The sequence below is a fragment of the Rhinopithecus bieti genome, unplaced genomic scaffold (assembly GCF_001698545.2).
Source record: "Rhinopithecus bieti isolate Rb0 unplaced genomic scaffold, ASM169854v2 scaffold_13029, whole genome shotgun sequence".
Taxonomy (NCBI): Eukaryota; Metazoa; Chordata; class Mammalia; order Primates; family Cercopithecidae; genus Rhinopithecus; species Rhinopithecus bieti.
The window spans coordinates 213,277-224,417 of NW_016807982.1; the positions used below are offsets into that span (position 1 = coordinate 213,277).

Consider the following 11,141-nt stretch of genomic DNA (forward strand, 5'->3'; position numbering starts at 1 on the left):
CTGTAGACATACACCACCATACCTGGATTTATTTATTTTTATTTATTTATTTTTTTGAGTCGGAGTCTGGCTCTGCCGCCCAGGCTTTAGTGCAGTGGCGCAATCTCTGCTCACTGTAACTACCGCCGTCCGGGTTCAAGCTATTCTCCTGCCTCAGCCTCCCAAGTAGCTGGAATTACAGGCGCCTGCCACCACATCCAGATAATTTAATTTTTTTTAAGAAATGGCGTGTCACTATGTTGCTCAGGCTGATCTTGAACTGTGGCCTCAATCTTTCCATCTCAGACCTCCCCATTCAATGATTTCATAAAGTATGTATTCATCTGTTGTTGTCTTCTGGGACTTTTATGTTTGGGCCATTAAAACTTATCGTTCTGGTATTTGATATGGAATCAGAATCCAGCCTTTTTTTCCTAAATGATTGAGTTTTTGTTGTTATTTTGAGGCGGAGTCTTGCTTCGTCATCCAGGCTGGAGTGCAGGCGCACAGTCTCGGCTCACTGCAGCCTCTGCCTCCTGGGCTCAAGCAATCCTCCTGCCTCAGCATCCTGAGTAGCTGGGATTGCAGGCATGCGCCATCATGCCTAGCCGATTTCCACTGTATTTTTTGTGGAGGAGTGGGTCTCACCACATTGCCCAGGCTAGTCTGAAAACTCCTGGGCTCATGCAGTTCACCCACTTTGGCCTCCCGAAGTTCTGGGCTTATAGGCCTGAGCCACTATACCTAGCCAAAAAAATTTTTTTTATTCAGTCAACCATTGATGGACACTTGGGTTGATTCCGTATCTTTGCTGTTGTGTACAGTGCTACAGTGAACATACAAGTGCATGTGTCTTTTTGGTAGAACAATTTCTTTTCTTTTGGGTATATACCAGTAATGGGATTGCTGGGTTGAATGGTAGTTCTATTTTTAGTTCTTTGTGTTTTGTTTGTTTGTTTGTTTGTTTGTTTTGAGACGGAGTTTCTTGTATTTTTAGTAGAGACAGGGTTTCTCCATGTTGGTCAGGCTGGTCTCAAACTCCCAACCTCAGATGGTCCACCTGCGTCAGCCTCCCAAATTGCTGGGATTATAGGCATGAGCCACCATGCCTGGCCCTATTTTTAGTTCTTTGAGAAATCTCCACAGACTGCTTTTCACAGTTGCTGAGCTAATTTGCATTCCCACCAGTAGTGTCTAAGTGTTCCCTTTTCTCTGCAGCCTCACCATGTTATTTTTTGACTTTTTAATAGCCATTCTGACTGGTGTGAGAGGCATGTATCTATCTGTTTTGATTTGCATTTCTCTGATGATTGGTGATGTTGATCTTTTTTTCCACGTTCCTTGTCCGGTTATATGTCTTCTTTTGAGAAGTGTCTGTTCATGTCCTTTGCCCACTTTTTATCTTTCTTTTTTTTTTTTTTTTTTGAGACAGTCTCACTCTGTCACCCAGGCTGGAGTACAGTGTGGCAGTCTTGGCTCACGGCAACCTCTGCCTCCTGGGTTCAAGCAATTCTCCTGCCTCATCCTCCTGAGTAGCTGGGATTACAGGCATGCACCACCGTGCCTGGCTTATTTTGTATTTTTTGTAGAGGTGGGGTTTCACTATATTGGCCAGGTTGGTCTCAAACTCACCTCATGATCTACCCGCGTCAGCCTCCCAAAGTGCTAGGATTATAGGCGTGAGCCACTGTGCCCAGCCTAGTTTTGTTTTTTAAGAAACTGGTATCTCGCCCAAGCGCAGTGACTGGCATCTGTAATTACAGCACTTTGGGAGGCCGATGCATGTGGATCACGAGGTCAGGAGTTCAAGACCAGCCTGGCCAACATGGTAAAACCCCATCTCTACTAAAAATACGAAAAATTAGCTGGACGTGGTGGTACGTGCCTGTAGTCCCAGCTACTTGCAAGGCTGAGGCAGTAGAATGGCTTGAACCCGGGAGACGAAGGTTGCAGTGAGCCGAGATCGAGCTACTACTGCACTGCAGCCTGGTTAACGAGCAAGACTCCTTCTCAGAAAAAATAAAAATAAGTAAGTGATGTCTCTGGTCTTTAGTCCAAGGTTTTTTTTTTTTTTTGGAGACGGAGTCTCGCTCTGTCGCCCAGGCTGGAGTGCAGTGGCCGGATCTCAGCTCACTGCAAGCTCCACCTCCCGGGTTCCCGCCATTCTCCTGCCTCAGCCTCCGGAGTAGCTGGGACTACAGGCGCCTAGTCCAAGTTTTTAATAAATTATTATATATTTTACTGAAGCTGGTATTCTTAGTTGTAAGGTTCATGGGCTCAAAAAGTGGCTCAGTGGTAAAATTCACTATGGTAGTTACCTTGTTTGAGGACATGGTATTGACTGGGAAGACACCTTTCGTACCTTCTAGGATGATGGGAATGTTTCATATTTTGACCTGGTGCGTACATATGTAAAAATTCATCAAGCTACAACAATTTGTGTACCTTTACTATATTATGTTGTACCTCATGTTTGTTTTAATAGTATTTATATGGAGAGAAACCAGCAAAATAGGCAAGTTGATACCTCAGCCTTTCTTTTCTACTTCAGATTGGCCTTTTCACATACCAGTTTCAACACCTATTTATTTATATTACTATATGTATATTTTTTCAGACAGAGGTCTCGCTCTGTTGCCCAGGCTGGAATGCAGTGGTGTGATCACAGCTCACTGCATTCTCAGCCTCCCAAGCAGTTAGGATTATAGGCATGTGCCACCGCATTCGGCCCCTGAAATGGTTTTTAAATGCAATTTACATTTCTTTGTCTAACCCTGTCGGTTTTTTATTTTTATTTACTTTTTTTTTTGAAACGGAGTCTAGCTCTGTCGCCCAGGCTGGAGTGCAGTGGTGTGATCTTGGCTTACTGCAAGCTCCACCTCCTGGGTTCATGCCATTCTCCTGCCTCAACCTCCTGAGTAGCTGGGATTACAGGTCCCTGCCACCATGCCCAGCTAATTTTTTTTGTATTTTTAGTAGAGATGGGGTTTCACTGTGTTAGCCAGGATAGTCTTGATGTCCTGAACCCTGTCATATTCAACGTTGAGGGGTGTATGCAACTTTGGTAACACTGATGTTAATAAGTTCTGATAACCCAGTAACATTGGGCCGGCCCAATTTTCAATTTTGAATACACTAAGTTCTTCCTACTGTAGTTTTGTTTATGGTGAAGGAGGCCTATGTTTAATGTATGCCTAATACTGAAATAACCAACATTATGTAGTGGTTACCCTTTGCTCCATGGGCTCTGTGTCAACTGTGGCTTCTCCTTTGTTATTGGTGCCTCTTTTCTGGCAGCTATCCTTTTTTTTTTCTTTTCTGAGACAGAGTCTCTCTCTGTCGCCCAAACTATAGCGTAGTGGCGCAATCTTGGCTCAGTGCAACCTCTGCCTCCTGAATTCAAGCAATTCTCCTGCCTCAGCCTGGGACTATAGGCACGTGCCACCATGCCCAGCTAATTTTTGTATTTTTAGTAGAGACGGGGTTTTGCCATATTGGCCATGCTGGTCTTGAACTCCTGACCTCGTGATCCACCGATCTCGGCCTCCCAAAGTGCTGGGATTACAGGCGTGAGCCACCGTGCCCAGCCACTTTTTTGGGGGGGGGGTTGTCATTGGAGATATGATAGGGATTCAGTTCCAAATCACTGCAGTAAAGCAAATATATAAAGCAAACCACACAGATTTTTTTGTATGTTTACATTTTACTGTAGTCTCCTAAGCGTGCAATAGCATTATGCCTAAAAAAAATGTACATATCTTAATTTGGAAATACTTCATTGCTAAAAAAAAAAAAAAATGCTGACCCAGAGGCACCAACTGAAAACATGTTGGGAAAATGGCGCTAATAGACTTACTCAGTGCAGGGTTGCTGTAACCTTCAATTGGGGAAAAAACATATCTGTGATGCACAATAAAACGAGCTGTGCCTGTACTTAGACTGAAGTTTCTTGAGATACATACCATATATGCCTTGTTTTTTCATAGATTGTAGATGCTTGTGGGCTGGAGTTATGGGAAAAATTAGTTTAATGTGGGATTTTTTTCTCCTTTAGAATCTATCTTGAATTTTATTTTAGGTTTTAGCCTGTGTGAAACATTTGCTTTTCAAAAGTTATTTTGAAGTTGAAAGTTATCTAATATGCCAGCCATACCACCCATGTATGTCTTTGTTTTCTGAAAAGATGTTTGTCCTTCAAAGAATAACACTAGGCCCGGCCCAGTGGCTGTCTCCGTAATCCCAGCACTTTGGGAGAATGAAGCAGGTAGATTATCTGAGGTCAAGAGTTTAAGACCAGTTTGACCAACATGATGAAACCCCATCTCTACTAAAATATATAAAAATTACCTGGGTGTGGTGGCACATGGCGGCAGTCCCAGCTACTCGGGGGGCTGAGGCAGGAGAATCGCTTGAACCCAGGAGGCAGAGGTTGCAGTGAGCCGAGATTGCGCCACTACGCTCCAGTCTGGATGACAGAGCAAGACCCTGTCTTAAAAAAAAAAAAAGAATAGCACTGTATAGCAATGCGATTGACAAGAATATTTTTATTTATTTTTAAGTTACTCTCACAACTTCTTTGCTTTGTGGATAAGGTATTTGAGGCTCAGAAACTGAAGGCCTTCCCTGAATCACCAAACTAAGTAAGTGACAGAGCCACTTAGGGGCCTGGGTCTGACTCTTACTTTGGAACTTTTGCAACCATATCATGCTGCCTTCTATTACTGTTTGATCATTAACCACCTTTGTTTATATATTGCTTTGCCAAGATTTACATAATCACACATTATATTGTTATACATATTATAATGGTACTTGAGAGAACTCTCTAAGTGCATGTAGTAGTCATGTGTGAATAAAAAATGTTTTCATCTAGTTGTTGCCTACCTGGTTTATTTCAACCAGGGACTTTGGTTGGCATGTGTAAGTGGGTGTAGCAAAATGGAACTGGCTGCTGTGGCTCTGTTTTTCCTCACTGAAATAAAAGAAACAGTGTAAGGAGAAGATAAACGGCATGATGGTATTACAGAACATTCATCCCAAACTAGAGCTTCAGACAAGCAATGCAAGAAGGGCACTTTAGTGTTTAGCACACTGTGTACTTAATATTCATTATAGTAGTAGCATTGGTTTTATTTATTCGGCATACTTATTTGTACTTTGAAATTTGAAAACTTTATTAAGATCTGTTTTTGAAGTATGTGGGCAAAGGATTACCCAGGTGCCCTGGCAAGGGACTGAAGGCACAAACTGTTTCAGTATAATGAAGAAAATAGTTAAAGAATAGTTATAATACAAAGTAGATATAGAGATGATCTTGGACATTATCAGTCATTGGTATAATCATTATTAATCATCAACTTTTAATATTACTCCTTGTTGTATTACTAATATAACCAAGGAATAACTGGTGGGTATAGGGTCAGGTGCTGAAGGAACATTTTGAGAAGTGACCTAGAAGGCAAGAGGTGAGTCCTCTGTCAGGCCCGCATAAGGGCCGCTTGAGGGCTCCTTGGTCAAGCGGTAACGCCAGTGCCTGGGAAGGCACCCATTACTTAGCAGACCGTGAAAGGGAGCCTCCCTTTCCTTGGAGGAGGCAGGGAACACTCTGCTCCACCAGCTTCTTGTGGGAGGCTGGATATTATCCAGGCCTGCCTGCAGTCATCCAGAGGCCTAAACCCCTCCCTGTGGTGCTATGCTTCAGAGGTCACGCTGCTTGTCCACTTTCATGTTCCTCCCTTACTCCTGATTCCTCTTTGAGGTTCTTAGAAAATAGCAGTAGAAGAAATAGTGAAAGTCTTAAAGTCTGATCTTTCTGATAAGTGCATAGAAGGAAACGCTGACGCATGCTGCCTTCCCTCAGATTCAGCTACCTAAAAGTGAAGGGTCCCCTGTCCCGTGATAACGTGACTTGTTTGACCTTATCAATCACTTGGACGACTCACCCTCCTTGCCCTGCCCCCTTGTCTTGTATGCAGTAAATTATCAGCACACTTAGCCATTCAGGGCCACTACCGATCTCGGATCTTGGTGGTAGTGGTTCCCCAGGCCCAGCTGTTTTCTCTTTATCTCTTTTGTCTTGTGTCTTTATTTCTTACGATCTCTCGTCTGCACACGGGGAAAATACCCGCTAAGCCCTGTAGGGCTGGACCCTACATCAGTAGAATTCTAGTTTTCCTTAATTTCAGACAGTAATATAATACAGCCATCTCTCAGAATCCGTGGGGAATTGTTTCCAAGACCACCTTCGGATACCAAAATTCACAGATGGTGAAGTCTCTGATACAGCATGGCATAATGTTTGCACATAACCTATGCAGATCTTCTCATATACTTTAAAATGTCTCTAGATTACCTATAATACCTAATACAATGTAAATGTTATATAAATAGGCTGTATTGTTCAGGGAATAATGATGAGGGGGAAATCTGTACGTGTTCAATACATGCATTGTTTTTCTGAATATTTTCACTTAATGATTAGTTGAATTCATGGATGAAGAACCCACTGATATGGCGGGCTGACTGTATTTCTTATTAGGTATTTAACTACCTGGAATCACAGGGGTAGAAAAGCACTTTATAGTGCTAGCAAATGTATAGATTACATCTAGTATTATGCCAGTTTGTTCCTAAGGAAAAAAAATCCTTGCCTGGGTTTTTATACTCTGGGTACCCTAGAGTAGTTATTGTTTTGTCCTCATTTGCAATTAATTTATTTACAGAATTTGGAGGTTTTGGTTCAGTTAGTGGAAAAATTGAAATAGAAATCAAGATCAACCATGAAGGAGAAGTAAACAGGGCCCGTTATATGCCCCAGAACCCTTGTATCATCGCAACAAAGACTCCTTCCAGTGATGTTCTTGTCTTCGACTATACAAAACATCCTTCTAAACCAGGTATGTGCCCCTTTCTATTCAAATACAAATGAGTCACTGTGGGAATACATGGTTCCACTCACTCTGAGTTTAATTGCATGTTACTCTGTAATTTTAACATCTTGTGATTTGTATTGATATGTGTATGTTTTTCTTCATTTTGCCTACATGAAAAAATAATGCCTTTTTACATAGAACAAAATAGTGGTGCTGTTTAAGCATTATCTATTTGGTCATAATGGTTCCTATATCATTTATAAATGTTAAGAGCTTTAGACATCTTGATCAAAATTCCATTATGCTCAGTAGGCCCAGAGAACCAGTGGACTGGGTAGTCTTGATGTGTCTGTCACTTTGCAGATCCTTCTGGAGAGTGCAACCCAGACTTGCGTCTCCGTGGACATCAAAAGGAAGGCTATGGGCTTTCTTGGAACCCAAATCTCAGTGGGCACTTACTTAGTGCTTCAGATGACCACGTGCGTATCCTTCCCATTTTGAAGCAAATCTGGGCTAGTTACCAGTTGGTTTATTTTTTGGGGTGTGTGGGGAGGTGAGAATCTTCCTTTTATATAATGGTTAATTTTACATTTAAGACCATCTGCCTGTGGGACATCAGTGCTGTTCCAAAGGAGGGAAAAGTGGTGGATGCGAAGACCATCTTTACAGGGCATACGGCAGTAGTAGAAGATGTTTCCTGGCATCTGCTCCATGAGTCTCTGTTTGGGTCAGTTGCTGATGATCAGAAACTTATGATGTGAGTAGAATCAGGGTTTTTTCTTAATATCTTGTCTAAGTTTTATGTTTAGTTACCATTTCAAGGTTTTTTTCCTTTTGTTTTTTTCCACTGAAGTTGGGATACTCGTTCAAACAATACTTCCAAACCAAGCCACTCAGTTGACGCTCACACTGCTGAAGTGAACTGCCTTTCTTTCAATCCTTATAGTGAGTTCATTCTTGCCACAGGTTCAGCTGACAAGGTCAGTTTCATTTATTTTAATAGAAAACATAATTTCTCTAGCTTTTTTTGAATTGCAGAGATTTTACTTACAGTATTTTTTTTTCTTATCTTAAAAAATGAATTACTCTTGTTTTCTTTTGTACATAGACTGTTGCCTTGTGGGATCTGAGAAATCTGAAACTTAAATTGCATTCCTTTGAGTCACATAAGGATGAAATATTCCAGGTAAGAGAAACTAGTGCTACTAATTTTGTTTTGTTTTTTTCTAAGAAAACCTGGATGTATGAGTGGGCACACATGTGCTTTATGCCGTTGCTAAAATAGAAATCTATATTCCTATGCTGCTTTCTGTGGGAATTATTTCTTTGTTATTTCTATACTTTTTCAAACTGGTTATTGACCACCTACATTCTTCAGATATTAAGAAAACTAGGCCAGGTGTGATGACTCATACCTGTAATCCCAGCACTTTAGGAGGCTGAGATGGGTGGATTACTTGAGGCCCGGAGTTTGAGACCAACCTAGCCAACATGGCAAAACCCTGTCTCTTTATTTTTTAATAAAAATTTACAAAGAAAGGAAAACTAGTGCCTGATTATTTTTTCAGCCTTCTTTCTGACGCTTAGTGATCTCTTCCCTTCTTCCAGTATATTCTTTATTCTTCATTGCATGCCACATATGTTGATTTCTCAATCCAAGCCTAAACCTCTGGCTCCATATTTTCTGCCTCATCAATTTAAACCCATTTATGCCTAGTGTTCCATTATTGGAACGCTAAGCATGTGGGAGTTTATATCCTACTGCTCAAGGTCATCCCCAAGGTCTGATTGCAAAAATTTAAAAAAGAAATAATTGCACTATGTTCAAAGCTTGTTGCTAGGGCACTATGAGAGATTACATTATGTAGCCTTTGCTGTCAAGGAGCTCCCTTTTTTTTGGGGGGGGACGGAGTTTTGCTCTTGTTGGCCAGGCTGGAGTGTAGTGGTGCAATCTCGACTCACTGCGACCTCCACCTCCCAGGTTCAAGTGATTCTCCTGCCTCAGCCTCCTGGGTAGCTGGAATTACAGGTGCCCGCCACCATGCCCACCTAATTTTTTGTGTTTTTAGTAGAGATGGGATTTTACCATGTTGGCCAGTCTGGTCTCGATGATCCACCTGCTTCGGCCTCCCAAAGTGCTAGGATTACAGGCATACGCTACCGCACCCAACCGAGCCCAAAATTTTATAGTGAGGGAGGGCTTATTTAGAAATTACTATAATAAAAGATTCTGTCAAGTGTTATGAACCTGAGGGTGGTAAAGATTAATTCTGGTGTGTGAAGGTGGCATCTGAACTGGGCTTTAGGTGAACCATACTCCTACATACCCAGTCTCTTATTTTCTACTTTTCAGGCCGCCTTGGTGAACGTTTTATCCTTACCCTATCTCTTTGCTTTGCTTGTGATGGTGTGTTCTGACTTATGTGTAATACAGAACTCATAATAAATACTTAGGAACATAGTTATTGTATATGTCATCTGTCCTTTAGTTCTTAGGTCAGAATTGGATTGCATTTGGGTAGAGGCCAGAATTAGCCAATAAGAATAGACAATAGGTAGGCTGGGTGCAATGGCTCATGCCTGTAATCCCAGCACTTTGGGAGGCCTAGGCAGGTGGATCACGAGGTCAGGAGTTCGAGACCACCCTGACCAACATGGTGAAATCTCGTCTCTACTAAAAATACAAAAATTAGCCAGGCGTGGTACTGTGCGCCTGTAATCCCAGCTACTCAGGAGGCTGAGGCAGAAGAATCGCTTGACATGGAAGGCAGAGATTGCTGGGAGCCAAGATCACCCCACAAGAATAGACAAGATTTGATGTTTCAAAAGATAAGATGATGCTGGGCACATGGCGCACAACTCCAGCTACGAAGGAGGTTGAGGCAGCAAGTTCCTTGAGCCCAAGAGTTCAAGTACAGCCTAGAAGCACCATAGTGAGGCCTCATCTTTTTTTTTTGATACCAGCCTAACCCCATCTCTACACAGATACAAAAATTAGCCAGTTGTGGTGGCAGGCACCTGTAATCCCAGCTACCTGGGAGGCTGAGGTGGGAGAGTCACTTGAACTTGGGAGGTGGAGGTTGCATTGAGCCGAGATCCTGCCGTTGTACTCTAGCCTGGGTGACAGAGCAAGACTTCATCTCAAAAAAAAAAAGTGTGCAAGCGGTTGGTGTGGGAATGGAACAAAAGCTTATATCCTGGGTCTAGTAATGTCTAGTAATGGGTTGTTATCATAAAAGAAATTTTTTTTTTTTTTTTGATACAGAGTCTCTGTCACCCAGGCTGGAGTGCAGTGGCACGATCTCGGCTCACTGCAACCTCTGCCTCCTGGGTTCAAGCAGTCCTCCTGCCTCAGCTTCCCAAGTAGCTGGGATTATAGGCACCCGCACCACACCCAGCTAATTTTTGTATTTTTAGTAGAGACAGGGTTTCACCATGTTGGTCAGGCTGGTCTCGAACTCCTCACCTCATGTGATCCACCCGCCTCCCAAAGTGCTGGGATTACAGGCGTGAGCCACCACTCCTGTCCGTAAAAGAAATTCTTTAGCTCTTAATTTTAACTGTAGCATCTGTAATACTTTGACTTCCTCTTCCCTTTTGTTTACAGAATTTTTAAATTGTTAAATATTTTATGAATTTTTTCCCTTTCTTTTCTAATTCATGGCTTTGCTGTTTTCTTCATTCCTATGTGTAGGTTCAGTGGTCACCTCACAATGAGACTATTTTGGCTTCCAGTGGTACTGATCGCAGACTGAATGTCTGGGATTTAAGGTAATTCTTGTGTTCATTCCTCTGTCTACGTACTTATTTCCTTTATTTACACTTTGCAAAGGTAGTTACTAAGGGTAAATCTATTTTAACTTTTAAAATTATGCTTTTGTACTAGTAAAATTGGAGAGGAACAATCCCCAGAAGATGCAGAAGACGGGCCACCAGAGTTGTTGGTATGTTAAAAGCATTGGACAGTACTGAAGTAGTCTGTAATTTAATGTCCTCTATCTGCATTTCACATCTTTATTTTCTTCCCTCTTTCAGTTTATTCATGGTGGTCACACTGCCAAGATATCTGATTTCTCCTGGAATCCCAATGAACCTTGGGTGATTTGTTCTGTATCAGAAGACAATATCATGCAAGTGTGGCAAATGGTAAGGATTTGGTCATTTATTTTGGGGAAGTGAGATAAGTAAGACATAGAATCAATTTACATGTATATATTTTATGATTACAGCTACCATCTCTGTTCATTTTACTCCCAGGTGTGTTTTTTTTTTTTTTTTTTTTTTTTTTTT

General features: G+C 41.8%; 1 protein-coding gene across 4 annotated transcripts in view; it reads left to right on the top strand.

Moving 5' to 3' along the window:
- RBBP4 (RB binding protein 4, chromatin remodeling factor) overlaps window positions 1–11,141 on the top strand; it is a 33,881-nt gene that overhangs the window by 9,234 nt on the left and 13,506 nt on the right. For all 4 annotated transcript variants that reach the window (XM_017884433.1, XM_017884434.1, XM_017884432.1 and 1 more), the window contains exons 4-11: window positions 6,702–6,875; window positions 7,215–7,330; window positions 7,448–7,608; window positions 7,705–7,831; window positions 7,960–8,037; window positions 10,546–10,622; window positions 10,738–10,795; window positions 10,887–10,997. In XM_017884433.1, the coding sequence (XP_017739922.1) occupies window positions 6,702–6,875; window positions 7,215–7,330; window positions 7,448–7,608; window positions 7,705–7,831; window positions 7,960–8,037; window positions 10,546–10,622; window positions 10,738–10,795; window positions 10,887–10,997 (902 nt within the window). The remainder of the gene's footprint in view (window positions 1–6,701; window positions 6,876–7,214; window positions 7,331–7,447; window positions 7,609–7,704; window positions 7,832–7,959; window positions 8,038–10,545; window positions 10,623–10,737; window positions 10,796–10,886; window positions 10,998–11,141) is intronic.